At 33.6% G+C, this 19,694-nt stretch overlaps 1 protein-coding gene across 3 annotated transcripts in view; it reads left to right on the plus strand.

The window, feature by feature from the left end:
* Positions 1 to 2,163: 2,163 nt before the first annotated feature.
* LOC115449896 (GATA-binding factor C) overlaps positions 2,164 to 19,694 on the plus strand; it is a 99,280-nt gene continuing 81,749 nt past the window's right edge. For 2 of the 3 annotated variants that reach the window (XM_030177788.2, XM_030177790.2), the window contains exons 1-3: positions 2,164 to 2,447; positions 11,756 to 11,862; positions 17,572 to 18,010. In XM_030177788.2, the coding sequence (XP_030033648.1) occupies positions 17,752 to 18,010 (259 nt within the window). In that variant the 5' untranslated portion in view covers positions 2,164 to 2,447; positions 11,756 to 11,862; positions 17,572 to 17,751. The remainder of the gene's footprint in view (positions 2,448 to 11,755; positions 11,863 to 17,571; positions 18,011 to 19,694) is intronic. The other variant, XM_030177789.2, reaches the window with a different exon arrangement.

Raw genomic sequence — 19,694 nt, forward strand, 5'->3', positions numbered from 1 at the left:
CCTGGGTTCGCATCCTTCGCAAACTTCGCTACTTTGGATTGCAATCGCTAGTTTCTGTAACCGACCAGGCTATACAAGTATACAGGTATATTGTTTGTTTGTTGGAATGCACTAATCTCAGGAACCTTGTCGAAGAAATCTTGTCGAAGTCACTTTTGCTATTTCGTTTTAAAGTTATCGTTTCCAGTACAAGAAATTAGTTCCATATTTTAGCATATCATGGCGAGGTTTTTATTTTCTTGGTAAATTATATAGTTATGGTATATTCATTGTTATATAAAACCTGTTATTCTTATAGGAACTCTGATAATATAGAATGTGGAAATCAATATAATTTCCTGTATACTAACTTTAAAACAATGAGAACGCCTGCCTAAAGAACGATGTTTATTTTTTATTTTTTTGACAGTCATGAATTTTTTATTATTTATGTCTGTCATCTCTTCATTACCTAGTAAATGCATAGAAAATAATTTTGAGATTAAATCCACATGTATAACATATAACAAATTAATTTATTATAAAGCATCAATAAATATATTATTATAATCCATTTTAAAACCTAATAGTACTTAGTGTAAATTTTACAGTTTAATTTATTGAATACGTTCCAATTTTATATTAATTTCTTTAAAATATTTTTTTAATATATAAATTTATTGGTATAAGTAAAATTAAACTGCAATGCCCAAGTTTGGCAGATGCGCAAACCGCGCCTTGCTAAAGAGAGAGAAAAAAAATCCCAAGCTTTCGTATCATGGGCTTCAAAACAGCTATAATAACGTAATACTAAAAATAAAGTTAAGAGAAATATTTCAAATGTATATCGCTAGTTCACTATTACAATGTCTTATGTTATATTTGATGCGCAAATCGAGTAATATCACATGACTCTAAGTCTTTTTCAGTGAAAAATCCCTATAATCCCGAAAGACAAAATTAATAAAGGTGAACAAATTATTAAATTATTGTTTTTTATAATTTTTACCGACAATCATTTTTAATCTTATTTTTGCAACATAAGAAAACATTAACTTAGGACTTTGTAATAGTAATGCTGCTATATAGTGAAAAACTTATAAAGATTTGCTAAATTTTTCGACTTATACTTAATTTTATACGTAGTTACGATTTGCAGCATTAAACCTTTAAATATTATTTTTTGATATATACCTACAAAGTATTAGATCATAAATAGCGTTTTTAATTGTGTAAATGGAACTTATGTAATAAAATGTAAATTGTTCGAAGTCTCTACATGATAAGTATTCTTATTGCTGACATATGTAGTTATTTTTAATTCTAAAACAATTTTCATTTTGTAATGTGGATTGCTGTATACATGTTATTATTAATGGAAATATTTTTTTAATATAAAGTATTAAATAATATATTTTCTCAATAATATAGAGTTAATGCTCTATAGTTATGTGCATGTGTGTTTATTATCTGATTAATATTGGTTTTATTACTAAAGCTAGGCATAATATTAACTTTAAAAAATACCGGAGAAATTATTCAAGATATGAGCTAATAACATAAATATATAATGTTGTAATATAATTACGTTAAATATTTATACAGTGTATGCAAATCTATGAGATAAAGTCTTGTAACATTACCTCTGTAATGTAATTAGAAAAGTTTTAAGTTCCAACATCAGGCTTATCGATTCTTGTATACATTACTCCTTGTTACATCTCATTAAAAAAATCTAAAACCTACTAATCATTTCAAATAGCCAGAGACGCCTATTTCTTGCTAAATGAAGTTGCAATTTATCTCCAACATTAACCATCGCTTCTAATTAAAAACGCTCATATACAACACATTAATAAACATGCAATACCTACACCTACAGTAAAGTACAAATAAGCTATATATTAATATGAAATTAATGAAAGCGAGATGCGTGGTGGATGAGCGCTAGAGATTCCATACAGTGATCCATGAAGCGCGGAGTTCGCGCGGCGACTGAACGCACACCAGCGCACGCCCAAAAAGAGAAAAAGAAAATGTGAAAAGGGAACACTCCCATCGCGTGCGTGGATCCCGCCCCGAGCCGCGGCGGGCCAATGAGCGGCGACAGCTCGGCGGCGGTGGCGGCGGCGGCGCGCGGCCTGCCGCCGGCCCCGCCGACCCACAACAAAAACTTGCCACCGGTTTAGTGTCGGGTTGCGTCCCATAGGCGCCGCATCACGTGCGCCACTCCACGCGGCCGCTAACGCGCAAGCGCTCTTAACATGGACTGTTTTTGTTATTTTAACCTCAACCTGTAGTGCGAACTGCGAACCGCCTGTGACCTGTGATATGTACGAATTTTAAATTACGAACATGCGCGCGGAATGGAGCTCATGATTTCAGTGTGTTTTTATCTATCAGTATTACCAGTGATATATAGTGATAGTGAACAACATTGTGATACGGCGCTTGTGAGGACATTCGAGGTATTTGTGGCTTATCATTATATTTATATATTACAAAGAAACCGATTTCAACGGCACTGCTAATAAATTATACAAACCTGTAAACTAAAACATATTCTGAAAAAATATTTTTTCAGTATTGTAAGCACTGGGACAAACATTCAAAACATTGCTCAAGAATTTATAAACAAAAATTTTTTTTTATGCAGACATTAAGCCGCCACATTAAAGATACAAATTGACAATAATCTTAGCAATAAATAAACGTAAATATCACATAAATTTTGCATAATTATCCATACATTTATGTGGAGTGTTAGTCCGTATAAACATTTAAATATAAATAAATAAAAATAAATGTATACAAATGAAATTATTAATATTTTATAAGCGTTGTAACACTAATCCTTCGTCCGACGGTAAGACAAAATACGCGCGTACTTTTAAACTGTTATATTATCTAAATACTTATTAATTAAACTTGTTACACCATAAATATTTATATTTAACATAAACAGATTATAAATGTCTGTATATAATCTTATGGCGTGCTCCATTTATTATGTTTAACGCAAAAGTACAAACAAATTAATAATAATAGTTATTATAATTAAAAGATGTTATCTATATTATTATACGAATAACTGTTATCTTAACAATGGTAAAATTTTGATAATTAATATAATAACAAAATATGAAACGTAATAAATTAAATTTTATGACACATATATGTATTTATAAGTGTTTATGAGCGTTAAATATTAACAGTTATAAGTGATTAAATAATGGTAGATCATTGATTTGTGTCCTGTGTGCGCGGACGTCGGCGGCGTGCAAAAGACATAAACGAACGTTAATATTTATTTATGCGCCTGTCACAATTATTATAACATCATTTCAATAGTAATAATGTTATGTTAATTTATCTTCGTACATGTAAAATAATACGTTGTATTTACACTGGTTTTGCTTGAGATTTATTCTACATATAGTAGAGTATTTGAAGTAGTCAATAATGTTTTTAGTTGAAAATACTAGTGTAAGGTTAATTTTAAAAAATAATTTACTCAGGTATCTAATAAGATTGTCTAAAAACTAACCATGTATCTTATTATACTTATTTAAATCTATATAAAACAGAATATATTTATGTCTCTACATGCAAATAACGTATATAGCTTATGTTATGCACAAAACAAATAATCATGTATGGCTACATGGCTATATTGTTGACAGCCAATGGAGTCACCAACTTCCATAAAGTTTTTTCTTATTACGATTTCTTAGCCGGACTGATATTACACTCTTAAAGAAAATGGATGTTGCTTAATTCTGTGGTATCTGTTATTTAGGTCTTAAACAATTTCTTAATCCCTCCTATTAATCTTAAAATACAAATAAATTTAAACTACAAATGATTATACTCTAATTATGAGAAATTCAACAGTTATTTACGCATAATATGTAGATGCACATTACACAAGTTAAATTATAGAAGTACTAAAAAATATATAAAAAGTAAATAACAAGAACATTTTATTGCTAGTATATTTAGTTAAGTTAACGGACCTTTATGTTGGCAGCATCATACTACATAGTGAAAGGGTTTGGAGAACAGTTATTTAAACTGTCTAATCAACCATTTAATTAATGAATTCCTTTGGGACAAATTGTCCAATAACAAGAATACTGGCAGGTACATAAACCTTTTTACTCATAAAAGTGATGCAGCAAAGGCAGGATTATCGAAGGATAAATCATGTCTAACGTACAGTCGATGGTCTTTGTTTAAATTTCGAACAAGTGCCCGAGCACCGACCAATCAATGTCAATGTCACCTCACTTCGTTTTCATATCGGGCCGCTCGGCAGTTTTCGGCGGCACGATTGGCCGCCATGACAGTTCGCGTTCCAAATTTGAATGCGGATCGAGATGCGCAAGCGCACCTATCGATTAAACGATAAGACGGTTTACGTGTGTGCGTTGTGTGTCAACGTTTCCGGCTGATTGTATGTGTGTGTATCCTGTTCTAAGTGTTTAACTAGCTTTAGTATTATCATAGAGTTTTGTAATTAGAATAGATTATAATTAAATTTTGTTTTACACATAACCGACACCATATCTTTTTAATATACATGCTACTCATGTCCACATATAATTACAATGTTTCCTAAAAAAATGTGTGTGTGAGTGTCCCACAAAAATCATTGTCAAACTGTACATGGACATCACTAAATATCAATATAAGTTTACCTCAAACCCGGTAATTGAACCCAAGATTTTACAGGTTTCACTCTTTGAACTGTTGGGGAACTAGTGATACGATTTACACTAAAAGTTTTCATATTCAGCATGAGAAAACTTATTGGAAGGACACAGTACATACTTTAAAAAAGAAATGTAACACTGAAGAAGTGTATTTCTAAGTTGACTTTTCCTCTGCTATATTTTTTTTTTACTTTTGCTATAAAGTTTGTATTACTTATTAAATATTCATACAAAACTATTTCTCAAATAAATTTCACATGGCACCTACGTGGGCGCCTTAACCAATAAATCATAATCACAATGTTAAGTAACAAAATTAATATTAATCTAAACGGTTGGTTTGTAATTATTTGACTATCACACTGATCTACAAATTGTATGCGGTTAATAAATATTTAAACGTTTAGATAAACGCCAATCAGCATCCGATTAAAGGGTTTTTACGACAAAAAACAACAGGCAGTGTGAAACTGACGCGTGTTAAAATTATTATTTATTGGTTCCGTACTTACGTCTGTTTGTTATTAATATAGTCATATTTATTCAGTAAGAGCTAGGGAATCCTAATGATTATTCATTACTATATCTTCATATAACGTTTCATCTTAAACCAGTTAATCAAAGTCTCACAATTTCGTTGTAAACATACAAAAAAACATCCTTACTCATGTTTTCACCACACGGATCTCTAATAAATGGACTCACAATAAATTATTCAATCTGTTGTTCATTTTAAAATGCATCCATCAAACCCTATCGGGGGCCGTGTAAATAAACGAAAATAACGCGTTTCTATAAAAGATTATTGTTTAAGGTACGGTTCTGAACATGACCGCAGCGACAAACGCAGACTTCGCTTGTAGACCACGCGAGGTCGGGTCATGCCGCCGGGAATTATAATGTACTAATATTGTAGATGTAAGCGTTTGTAAATATATTTATATGTTTGTTTGGTATGAAATTTAGTTCAAATAACGCTTAGTCTTGGATAGTTTTTTAAAATATATTATGTAGTTACTTCTACCTCGGATCAAAGCACGGTGGAACTTATTGGAAAAAACTCAATGAAAGACGCGAACGAAAATATGAAGAATTCAATCTGCGTCAGCATGTTCGGAATCGCACCTTTACCAACCGGTTACAGAGTATGAGTATATTTTTAAGGATTTGGTTTAATCGCCTTTGTTTCTGTTGATTTGTATGGAAGTTATTACAGTTTGATTGTTGGAATGCTCGTATTAGTTTTGGATAAGTATAAGAGTATTAAAGTATTAGGCAGTCGATGGATAAGGTCACGGGGTCTCAGAACCTTGTCTATAACGAATATTATCTTAGTTGTTATTTTCTTTATAAATTCGGAAGTTTGTGAAAATGTTTGGATGTTTGTTGAAGGTAAACGCGGAAATGCCTAAGTAGATTTAGATGCAATTTGGCACACGGGTAGGCCATGTCTTTCTTGGATTAACACGTGTTACTTTCATATTTTTACCCTGGTAATTCGCTCCCATAGTAAAAAACGTTTTTTTTTTATCTGGATCTATAATTACTCGGCGCTTGCGTCGTACGGATTGCGCTATGAATCCCTACAAATTTTAGGCACTCTTGTAGCCGGGAAAGCCGGCTTTTCACACGGACGAATCCGCGAGCAATACCTAGTATGAATAATTTCAACCAAATACCTATACATAGGTTATTAAATTGATGATCAGTATCGTTCGAAATTGTAACACACCTTTTGAACTAATGCAACCCTGCATCTCAAAGAACTTTGTCCTAAATCGAACATATATCTACCCCTAACCAAGCACTAAGGCGTTCATACACTAAGAATACACCAGCTATTCAATTTGTCTATTTCAACACACGATAAAGACATAATTGCACCTTACGTTATAACACACATAAAAACCCGATACTCGTAGGCGGAATAACAAAGGAGATAACATGACCGTTAAAACATGTTCATATCGGAAAACATTTACCCCTAGGTCACTTGATGTGGTCGATAAAGCGTCGGCCGGTCGTTTTTTTAAGTTAGGCCTCGCGGTGCGGAGGTCCGAGAGGAATCAATTATCTTAATTGGAAGTTGGGCTAATCTTAATAAGAGTTGATAAAACTAAGCCGGGCCCACGTGCTCGTTACAACACGTTCGATTAATTTGTTTGTATTTACGTCCGCTCGTCTCTATGTTAAGTAGTATACTTTACCGATAAGCTTTACGCCTCAGTTTAATTGGTTTTATTGTTTTGTGTAATTGATTAATTTTTATTGAGTGTATTTTTAATGCGGTTTTATTTGTCAGCGGCCTTTTTGATATGTTCGATTTTTAAATTTAAATATAGAATTGATAAATTGCATTACACGCAAATAAAAAACAAGTTTGTGTTCAAAAGTTGTACAAAATTATTAATAATTAATTGATCTGACTGCTTCGTCAGATATTGAAAAGCTATTTAAAATTTAAAAGCAATTTACCTATCTACATCAATTTCATGTGAAAAGTAAACACTTACATTATTGCAATATTTTTTATTACTTCTAAAAAGAACGGTGTCCACACTCGAGTCTGTTATTTAAAAATGTAGTAAATAAACATCATGTTCAGAACATTGTTAATGAGTTTCACATACTTTTGGCAACATCACAAAAAATTAGATTAATGGTGCAATAATACATCGCAGGTGTAGTAATATTAATACAAAAGTATAAAAAAGGTACTAATTAGTATTTATAATTGGTGCAAACACAAAAACTCCTTAAGAATCTTTTAATAAGGATGAATTGTTTTATTCATTTATGGAGACAATAATCATGCTTTGTCATTAAAAACAATATATAACTATTCAAATATGTTCAAGATGCAAGTTACTATAATATTTCATTATTTCCAAACGTACCGATGCGCAATATTAATTATTAAAGTGTTTCTATTAACCTCGCCTATAACTTGGTAAAATTATAACACCTACATAATTTAAAAAGTATTTTCAGTCATATGTTCATTTTGTATGGACTTTAAACGTTTCAAAAATATAAAGTGTGATGCCATCGAGCTTTATTAATTTAAAAGACAAATAAATTATTAAAAGACAAAATAACAAATAACTTTTACAATATTTTTAATTTCAAACGCCTTCCTCAATAAACCTTTTTATTTCATAATTTTAAATTTGGAATTTGTCAATTTAAATATAAATTGGATTATGGAGATAATCTAAGATTTTAAAGATAAAAAAATGTTTAGAAATTTATTTATTTTATGACTTTTGCGCTTCCATATAAATATTAATGTAGATTTAAATGATAGAGATCTAAAATCATATACGGATATAGGTAAGCACATGATATTCTTCATATTAAATTTCGTTTGAAGCCAAAGCAATATTTGTCATACAAATAATTTACAATACTTTACGAACACTGGACAATTCCAGTTTGATTTTAACAAGTCTTCTTAACTTATGTAAATATTGTAAAAGAATAGAATTTACATTTATGTCGATTTCTTTATGACATAAATATTTAATATAATTTGCAAAATATTAAATATTTTTTATAAATATGACATTTGAATTAATCGGGACAGTTTGTATGCTGATTTGGTGTTATGATTTGTAATTTGACACTTTTTCATATTAATGCTACTTTTCAAGTAAGATCACGCATCGCCTCAGCTTTATACCTATTAACATCTACTAGTATATTTACACATGTTATTATAAATTTTAAACATATACACACAAAGTATACATATGTACAAATCAATAAACGCCATTATCTTGCTATCATTTCAAAGTTATTTAGTCAGCCAATCGCATTAGGTCGGAAACCGGCTTATAATAAAATGAAAAATACTTTTAATCAATCCTAGATAAGCCTGCAGGTACTTCCCGACATTCACGTAGCAAATTACTTTATAGATAACATTTTATTATGTTAACACTTTTCTACTAATTAGTTACCAAAAATATCGAGATGTATCACAATCTAATCGAGTCATACTCACTCATAGTTCACAGATGTGGAATACATAGTTTATCGTATATGATCGTGGTTGATTTATAGTGTTGCACTACCGTGCGATAATATCGATACGGCTGATAGGCCTATATCGATGTCGGTGGATGCGCATCGATCACGTGATCCAGATCTGAACAAATAAAACGCTATATTGTCCATGCTTAATTGGCGTTTATCCCGCGCATGTTTATTCATAGTTTTTTCCCACAGTATTCTAGTTTTTATTACAATCTATTTATGGTTGTTACTTGTTCTTGGTGTGGACTAATGCTTCACTAGTTGTACATAGTTTAGTACACCATACTTAGCCATATTTGGCTAATTGATTGGGTAGGTTTTTTCAAACTGTTTCTACCTTTACTCTTCGGGTGGGAGTGTTGACAATATTTTTTTTACTTAGTATATCTTAAGGTAATTAAAAAGTGTTGTTAGCCTAGTTGGGAATGGTATGCTCTGCCGAGTCGAATACCGCAGGTTCAAAACCCAAAGCATACACCTCCGACGTTTCGAAGGTCCGTGTGTACTGACTGTCAATTATCGCTCGCTATAACGGTGAAGGAAAAGATCGTGAGAAAACATACATACCTGAGAATTCTCCATAAGAATTTTAAAGGTACTTGAAGTCTGCCAACTCGCACAGGGCCAGCGTGGTGGATTATGACCTAAACCCTTTCTGTGGTAGAGGAGATCCGCGCACAGCAGTGGCCAGTACATAATACGGAACTGGTACATTAATAAGTACCATCTCATTTTATTTTAGTCTGCATTGACATTAAAAAGTAGTGTAGAGTTATTCATTCCTTTGTTACTGCTCATTCAGATACGAAACGTAAGTTCTCCTTACAAATAACTACAGTCTCCCTATATCCACTTTAATAAGAATCATTTCAACACCACGAAATATATTATATGAAACGGTGCTATTATTTATAGTCGGTTATATATTGATATATAATAAACATAATGGCCGTATACAGCATTTGTTACTGAAAATTACATAAAGCGGAAAAGAAATAAAAGCCAATAAACCGGTCTTTAATTATAGGTTGGTATATAAAAGTTTAGAAGCGCATTATCGCACAAACTAAAATAACGGCAAAGCAATTTTAAACAAATTTAATATATCGGTATCATATAGCCTTTTTTATTATTAAAGAGACATCGCACTAAGATAAAGCAAATTCATCAGCTGATTGTGAATTTCAAAACGATTTTCTCACTCTCTGATTACCGTTTGATAAATATCTCAATAGGAAAATACATTTTGGTCGACCGTGTCCAATGTCTTCCTTTTCCGACGTACAAAAAGGATTTAATGAAAAGCTGGTTTTTATAGAAGTTTATATCAGTACGCCATTGTTGGTTTAATTGAAGCTGACAGCGCAAAAACTGCGTGTGAATTTGTATTAATAAAGAAAGAAAATAAAATGCTTGACGTACAACCTAAGCTTTGTTTTTTATATTCCTAAAATAAGCACTAAATTAACTATGTATGTACTTTAAATGTGGAGTTTTTGTATTACGTGTTCATTTTGAAATGGTGAATTGATTTCTTTTCCAGGCTTATTTGTTTTATTGTTTTGTCCAGATTAATTTCTATTTAATAGATTTACGTATGTTGTCACCTTAGTTTAGAATTCGGAATTAAAAATTTTTTTATAGGTATTTTTAACTAATTGCGTTTTTTGTTTTCAATTTAGGTTAATACCTATTTCGTAATCAATATTTTTAATGTAATTGTGGCTAAGTGTGGACGTAGTTATGCCATTTGCATTGATCCTACGTGCCAAAAGACGTGTAGTATCTTTCGTTGATAATGTTTAATGCAATTAGTATGTAGATTGATAAAATTAAAAAATGAATATCCATTATTCGATGGCAATCTACATAAGACAGCATACACAAATATATACTTAGCGATTTTGGTGTGCCTTAATAAGTATGATAAGTAAATTGATTAAAATAATCTTTGGGAATATAAAATACCGCCTCAGGCACTGTGTCTACATATGTTCTTGTATATTGTATGGATAGCAAAACAATAGCAAGACTTTTACAATATAATACCAATCCCTAACCTTAGGTTCAAGTTATATTTTTAAAATTATAAAATAACGGATTTTCTCATTAATTTAAAAAATCATATCATACGCAAATCCATATTATAAAACAAAGTCGCAGCTGCGTCTATCTTTCTGAACGCGATTAACTCAAAAACTACCTAACGAATTTCGATGAAATAGACTACTTTCTATACCGAAAAAAATCATGCGGGCGACACTGCGAACAAAAGTTATTTAAGTACATATTTATGTAATTATTGAAAATGAATATTCTGGGCAATACATACATTTTGAATCCGATTAATATAATAGTTGTATCTTGGTTTTCGGGGCACGTTCTCTATAGCAACTATGTAGAGCGTAGCTTAAAAGAGCTCTTAGAGTCACGGAGGGCCTCTACACTTTGTCCTATCTTACTACGTGGTTGCACAAATCACGTGTTTGCAACGAGCAAGCTATTATTTCTTTGCAAACCTTTTTTATCAACGGCACGATTTATTTAAGGGCCAATTATATCTGTAGTGTGATCTTGGAAATGTTAACTTGTTATTGTTATTTCTTGATACTATTATAATACTATATTTACCTACTAATATATTTATATTTGCGCGGCTAAAGGACTTTGATGCCACATTATATGATTGGCAAGTTGCTTTTATTTCCATCACTAGTGTTGCACTATCAGGCCTCCAGGAGAGGTAATATAATCAACTTAAATAATACAACGATCACACAAAGTAATAAAAACATCTCCGCAGCAATAAACCGACTCGCATACGAAATCTTTTAAATCGCCTTCAAAAGGCTAATAAACCTTGAAAGCTGCGAATTAGTGAAAAATAGAGATTAAATTGTGTAGTGGCCACCGCCACTATCGATATTTTATCGCGTGACATTACGAGGAAATCAAAAATATGAACGTAATTTGCGATAAAACGTATGATTTCTTTATATTATCTACAAATCCTTTTTTTTCAGTCGATTGGCAGATAGCGGCGCTGTCGGTTGTGATGTATCGCCATTCGACTGTATCCCCTATGTATTGATCAGAGAATTATCATCAGCGGCCAGATTTCATCTTATCGGTGAGATTTTTGTTTGATCTTGTAAGTTTGTGTCTTTGTGTCCATACAACGGATATTCTATTAGTGGGAAATTCATTGATCCGCATTCTTGAAATTTAATTGACGATGATTAACTTTAGTATAATTTAATATTTTATTTCCCAATAATAGGAATTTTATTGTCTGGTGTCTTTGTATTTCGTTGCATATTCTCCATTGCAACTGATCAATTTTCCAGAGTTAAAATTGGTCTTCTAATTTCGTTGTAACTATTTTGAGTGAGCTATTGTATTTATTGGAATATATATTAGATTAATTGTTTAGGGAATGTGTTTTAATAACCAAAATGAAGTTAATCGTTTTTTTATGGCCGTCAAACAATGTTCTTATAATGATTTTATATTTTCTTTATTTTTTGTCCCCTTACATTTTAATTCAACCTAAATCCATGTAAATTCCTGATTTGATTCTGAAACTCTAGTAATAACTGTGGCATTATTAATTTAGAGCTCAACAGGCATAATCTGCCAGAGTCCGGTGGCGCTTTGCCCAACATTTGTCGCTTAATTTACAATGTCCACTGCTAATTGTATACATCTTTGTTTAGTTTCAAAGTTAGATATACGTTCTCTCAGCCTCTAATAAAAAAAACCGTTATATATTTAATCTGCTCCTCAAACTCTTAAATTATCTGAAATATAAAACAGTAATTACTTACATAAATCATTGATCAATAACGTCACTTGAGGTCGCTAAAGAAACTTTGCTTCTCTCGTCATCTATACTTATAATAAATCTGTAGAGAGGTCAATTCTGTACATGAAATATATTTCCAAAATAACTATCAGGGGGTGATTAGGGATCGATACTGATGCCAAAAATGCAATTAGTAAATTTTTGTCTGTCTGTCTGTCTGTCTGTCTGTCTGTCTGTCTGTCTGTCTGTATAACCGTTATAGAAACAAAAACTACTCGACGGATTTTAACGAAACTTGGTACAATTATTTGTCATACTCCTGTGCTGGTTATAGTATACTTTTCATCACGCTACAATTAATAGGAGCAGAGCAGTGAAGGGAAATGTTGGGAAAACGGGAGAAGTTACTCCATTTTTAAGCTTCCGTCGCGTGTGCAACCTTAATGGTTAAAGCTACATAGAAATCATGTATGACGGAAATGTTCTCCTTAAAATTATGTAAAAAATATCCCACGACAGCATATGTCTATCTTTTATGGTTGACTCACAATGACACGTGTAACTCCCGATAGCTTAGCAGTTCGAAGCTTTCTCATTATATTTGTTTACTAATCTTAGGAACTATCGGTCCAAACTGAAAAATTCTTTTTGCGTTGGATAGCCCTTTATTTGTGGAGTGCTATAGGCTATATATCATCACGCTATGACCCAATAGGAGCGCAGCAGCAATGGCTAATCTCTGGAACTACCGGTCCAAACTGAAAAATTCTTTTTGCGTTGGATAGCCCTTTGTTCGTGGAGTGCTCTAAGTTATATATCATCACGCTATGACCAATAGGAGCGGAGCAGTAATGGCTAATCTTAGGAACTACCAGTTTGAACTGAAAAATTCGTTTTGTGTTGGATAGCCCTTTATTTGTGGGGTGCTATAGGCTGTATATCATCACGCTATGACCAATAGGAGCGAAGCACTAATGAAACATGTTACAAATACGGGGACAATTTATTAGTTTTGAGAGCTTCCGTTGCGTGCGCTGCGTAAACGGTTAAAGTTATGCAGCAATGATGTATGTCGGGATTATTCCTCTTAAAAAGTTCTAAAAAAATATATTATAAAACAAAGTCCCCCGCTGCATCCGTTTGCCTGAACGTCTTAAACTCAAAAAGTACCCAACGTATTAAGATAAAATTTGGTATGGAGACAGTTTGAAACCCTGGGAAGAACATAGGCTCCCGGGAAACTACTACTTTTATAATGCAAAACTTTAGCCTGAAAAACTTTATAACGCGGGCGGAGCCGCGAGCAAAAGCTAGTAAATCAATATAATATTATAATACAAAGTCCCCTTTTCTGTCTTTCTGTATGTTATCGATTTCCTCAAAATCTTCCGAACGGATTTTCATGAAATTTGGTATGGAGATAGTTTAAGACCCTGGAAAGGTTATAGGCTACTTTCTACCCCTGGAAAACTCCTGCACGCGGGAGATGCTGCGAGCAAAAGCTAATTTAAAATATTGCAATGTTTCTGGTGAGTGTTATCTGGTTCTGGGATTATTCTCTTGCACATCTTGCTATCAGTACACGCGGTAACACTTATCACAGATCGGATGCGCACAGACGGAATACTTGCGTCTTTAGAACGTCTTGCGTCAAATCTACGCAAACTGCTTATCTCTTTGTCGTCTGAGATTGAAGTTTGTTAGTCACACGATTTTTCCATTGACGTGTTTTGATTTTGTTTTTATGTGAATGTAGAATTGTATAGACTAGTGCTTTCGGAAGGTGAAATTTTGCTTTGTTTGTTTTAGTTAATTCATTATAATAATCATTTCGGGTAGATGTAGCGGCGATAGTTTAGTTGGAAGTGGACTGGATGGTTGAGACGAATGTCCGCAGGTTCAAAATTCAAGGGAATGCACCTTTGACTTTTCTAGATCTATCTGTGTATTCTTTGAGAATTATCACTTGGTTTAACGGTGAAGGAAAACATAGTGAAGAAACTGATACTGTATTTTTAATCAAGTTTTTTAAAAACAAAATAGACAAGGAAAAAGATAAAGGTGTAGGAAACATATTCATTTATAACAAGTATACTATAATGATTAATAATTCAATTAAGTGGCTACACAATGTAAAATTAATACAACTCAATTGGAAATAAGCCTATTAATTTTACAAGTTGAGGACAAAGAGTGTAACAATAGCGACTAGTCATGAATCGATTTTATTAATCAATTTGATATTACCTTGAACAAAAAATAATAATTAAAAGCATCACAATAGGAACTGTATATAATTTAATATTAATTAAATAGGCGACTATTACTCACAAGAAGTTAAGTATTGGAAATATATATTCCATTTTATTTTATGTGATTTAGAGATTAGATTATGATACAAGATTATGCTTTGGTTTATAATTTTACACATTTGTGTATTTATGTCGATCATGGTGATTATATGCTGGCCGAAATAACTGGATTTATGAAAAAACAAATAATATTTTCAAAGATCGAACAGACGAAATACCTCACACCTCCATCTAAAGCCTTTTACGGCTTAATTCATATGTTAATATACGTTATTTATAGATAAATTACAGTGACATACTAGTACCATATCTAATTCAATTGTTTAAGCCCTTAAGCCCAACGGGCTATACACGGCTGATAATAGAGAATCGTTATTATCATTATAGCAATATCTGACGTCTCTTATCTAAATTATAATTGATTATCGAAAAATCAATTAAGTGTGTATCGAATCATTGAAAAATATTGATAGCGACCACATCACTAGGCCGGTGGAAATGTGGCTAAAAATAAGTGTTGCCGGTAGCGCGGTGTCTGGAACATTTTGATAATAAATACATTTTTATATTCTATGTAAAGTACATAAGGTTTTTATTCGAATAGAATTTTATCGTTGAGTAATATTCCGATCGCTTCGGAAATTGTTTGCAGCATTACTTTTACTTTTATGAAATGTTAACTTTAATTAAGAAAACTCGAGAGCGATTCAAAATTTTGTGTTTTTATCGTCGCAATGGTCTAGTTTGGGCGAGATGTATAATATCTGAGGTTCGAATTAGGCAAACGATATTTCTGTTGATCTGTGATCCTAAAAACGTTAGCAAGGACCTGGAATGTGCATGATGTTCCAATCGTCTCATATCCTGAATGTGGGTCAGAATTAACCTTAGCGAAGCGGCGCTATTACTTAAGCTTGTATTTTTGTATTTTACACGTAAAACAAACGATTAAAAACGCTTGGTAAGTGCGGTTTGAGACAAGCTGTGAAATTTAGATGAAAATTTTCCTACGCTGAATAAATAATTGAAAATGGCGAAGCAGTTACATAAATATATACGTAATTGATATTTGTATCTATAACAAATATTTACAAATGATTAAAAACTCTTGGTAAGTGCAGTTTGAGGCAATAAAACTGTAAAATTAAGTTTATAATTTTCCTACGAAGAATAAATCATTTAATAGAAAAAAAAAATGTAAAATAGATGCCATAAGTCAAAATTTGTTGAAATCTATGACGTCTATAGCGCTGTCGGAGTGTACCTACTGCGACGTTCACCTCATTAGTACACAGGGTCGCAGTTCCATCTAATTTTGTGTCCAGAAAAACATGTCTAGATCTTTTATATTCAAACATCATACGAGGCATCTAACAAACAATATGTGTCTACAACACATTTGAATGAAATACAAATGTTTTGAATTTATTATCTAAAATAGAAAAGTTATTTTGTTCGCGGTAGGTACCAATTACTACACGTCTTATGGCTCGGTAGCTGATTAAGAATTCTATTGACAAATTTGCCTATTTACATAATACGTCGATTTCAAATGGGTATTATGCCGAATTAAGGATTTAATTGCTTGTAATTTTGTTGATAGTGGTGACATTTCGCGCGTTTTGCGCAAAAATGCACCAGATATACAAAAAATATGTCGAAATTAAAACGATTTTCATGTCGAATACAAATTAAATATTTATTGGTTAACTCTCATACATTTATTTTGAATATTGATGATAAGTCATTTAAATTAATTGTATATTATTATGTGTCAATAATGTCACAGTCACCTTTCAATGAAGTTTGCCTGGAAGGGAAATAAACAATTAATTTGCAATTCATAGATTCTGTAGTTGATTTTTATTAGATATATAAGAGTGTAATAAAACTAATGTTCAAATGTTAAACGATAAACCGTTGGGTTGGTTTTACGATGCCTGTAGTGTTGGAACAATCAACATACTTGAAATGGATCTCCAAAGATGTTTTGCCGGAATTTAAATACTCATATATTATGTTTATTTTATTCGACGTTTTAGTGTAAATAAAACACAATTTATTCTATTTAAGTATTGGAATTAGAGTGGAATAATTTATTAATCTTTTTCTACATTGTTATTTTTGTCAATAACCATTTTCAACAAGGTCGCTTCTATTTATAAAACGCGTTTCACTACTCATTAGAATTTTGATATTAAATATAACCCAATGAGTATACAAATTCCATTCAATTACGTGTTTTATTGTTTAATCTAATCGCAATAAGAAAATTGAAGTATACAAAAGTGCAAACTAGACATTTAGCAAAATAGCCGATAAGTTGAAGTGGCTACAAAACAGATTAAGTATGGACAATCGCAGCAAGTTTAGTGGTAATAAAAATCACAGCTCCGTTGGCTAACAACGCTTAATGCGCGGTTATCGCTTATCGCGGCGGTATCGAGTGTTGTTTGCATCGTATCAGTTAATCAAATTGGGAGCGTATCGATATCGGCGACGTCTCTGATACCGCACCACTATTATCTTAATTGATTGTCCGCTTTTTGACAAAATACCGGCTTCGACTCTTTGATGTGGAAATCGACGAATTGTGTACGTGCACGATAATTTGTTAAACACATAATCGGATTTTTTTTAGAACTTCTGGCAATTAATTAAAAATGAAGTAATTAAAAACACCAGTCGACGATGTGACTTACATAGTTTCTTTTATTTGCAGATACAGAAATTATGCATCGCTCGTCATAGCTGAGGGCATAGTGGGGCTGTTGTGATTGATGATGCTAAGACTGAGCTCGTTCGCTGACTCCTGGTGATCGAGCGCGCTTCACAGACTCCTCGGACTTTGGAAATGAAGATAGGGAAGTGGACTTACAGTGCGTGTATATAAAAGCGATGCATGGTGTGTGAGGTCGGTGCCGCGGTCATGGACATGAGCGGAGAGGGAGGCGGGGCGGGCGCGGGGGCGGGCGCGAGCGCGCTGCAGCAGCGCTGGTACGAGAGCCGCGTCAACGGCAGCCCGGCCGCCGGCGACGTCAACGCCGAGCCCAATGGCGACGGTTTCTTCCACTCACCGCTCGAGGGCGGCCACCACAGCCGCGCCCGCTACTACCACCAACAAATGCATGCCCCCTATTCGGCCGCCGTCGGCTCGCACGGTAAGCACTATCTTCTAATATCTCTTACGATAACGTACGTTAATTGGCCCCTAAATCACCACTTGATGTACATTGAACATAATGTCTTACAAGAACTGGACGTCGTAACAATTAAGCATGTTAAGCGGGTCCCTAATTCCGCGAGCCCGCCAGAAGTAAGCAAATTGCCCCTACGGACGGCAGCAGCCCGCTCGACTGACGTTATCGCCCATCGGACGATATCTCATCAAAACTCGACAATTAATTCACAGGACCCGACCAGTCAAAATCGCCATTCTGTAAGGTGACAGTTTAGGTAAACACGATCTAAAATGGCCCTCGGTCGTAAAAGAAAAAAAAAAAACGATTCCATACTTATTGTTTTTTCTTTTGAGGTTTAAATTTTATGGCGGCTATAAAGTTTTTCGTGGAGACAGGTGGCTCTTCTTTATATTTTAACTACTCGCCGGGGCGCGTACAAAAGTTCGTCTACAGCGCGGTATTTAGGGACTAGATTGGCATGTGGCCGATATGGGGACGATTAGAATTTATTTAGCGGTCCGTCGGTAGTGATGTGACACTTAAGAAACTGTATCACTTCTCAGAATCGGAACTGGGAATTGATTTCTTCGCGTCCACAGCAGTTATGTGTGTTGTTTATGAGCGGGGTGGATGTGTGCGCGGGCGCGGGCGCGGGAGCGGGCGCGTGTACGATTTTCGGGTCCGTTTGTAACCGCTGTTATCGCTCAGGGTCTCTCGGAGCGGCTTCTTGCTCCGATTGTATCAGTGACTGGTAAATCTGAGCGGACACGCGGCGGCCTTTCGATTAGGTTACTTACATATAAAATTATGTGAGACATTGATCCCTCGAGATAAGTAAATTAAAAAATATCAACGGAACTCGGCTCGTTTAAGTTAGCGCATGTAAATGACGCGCGTTACTCTCCAAGTTTTATGTTTTAAGTTGCGCATAAATAAGTGTTTTTTGATATGTCTCTTTGTTGGTTTGTAGGGAGTGCTTCCCCGCGCCCGGAGCATCGGCCACGGAGTTATAAAAAGTAATTTTAAGCGCACAGGGGCGGGCATAAACTTACTACGATGACAACTCAGATCGTTTTCACTTTGGTCAGCGACTTTATTGCCGACCTTACGACGCGTCGCATCATCGATGTTCCTTATTATGGCTATTTTATTAAAGAATTAAACACGAACGTGTTCAACGCCTCTCGTGTAAATAATAACAGCTATAGTTTGTTTGGTAAATAATTTAGTTGAACACAACGTGTTGATCTAACGTGATCGCGGAGGTATGCCGAGATTTCCAATGAATGAGATATTTATACAAATTATGTACATTCCTTTAAGTTCAAGACTATTTGAATAAATTATTGCAATTTAACTAAAAATAAAGTGGTATTTTAATTTTTGAAAATTAAATCAAATGTTAATATGAGCTATCGGTTAAACGGCTTCATTTAATGCTCCTTAAAATAGCTAGAATAATTGCATTTAAATGCGTCTGCATTTTTATTCAATTGCGGGTTAATTAAAGTCGCAAGTCGGTTGCCATGGTAACGGGTTGTAATGTGATATACCTGTAGTTTGAAGCGCCTAATTTATGGCCCTTTGACACGATTGATAACGTAGTGGAAATTATTTATCTCATGCCGATGCGGACTCACTTTTATTGTTTTGGTGCCCTTCA

Source organism: Manduca sexta, chromosome 26 (assembly GCF_014839805.1).
Source record: "Manduca sexta isolate Smith_Timp_Sample1 chromosome 26, JHU_Msex_v1.0, whole genome shotgun sequence".
Lineage (NCBI taxonomy): Eukaryota > Metazoa > Arthropoda > Insecta > Lepidoptera > Sphingidae > Manduca > Manduca sexta.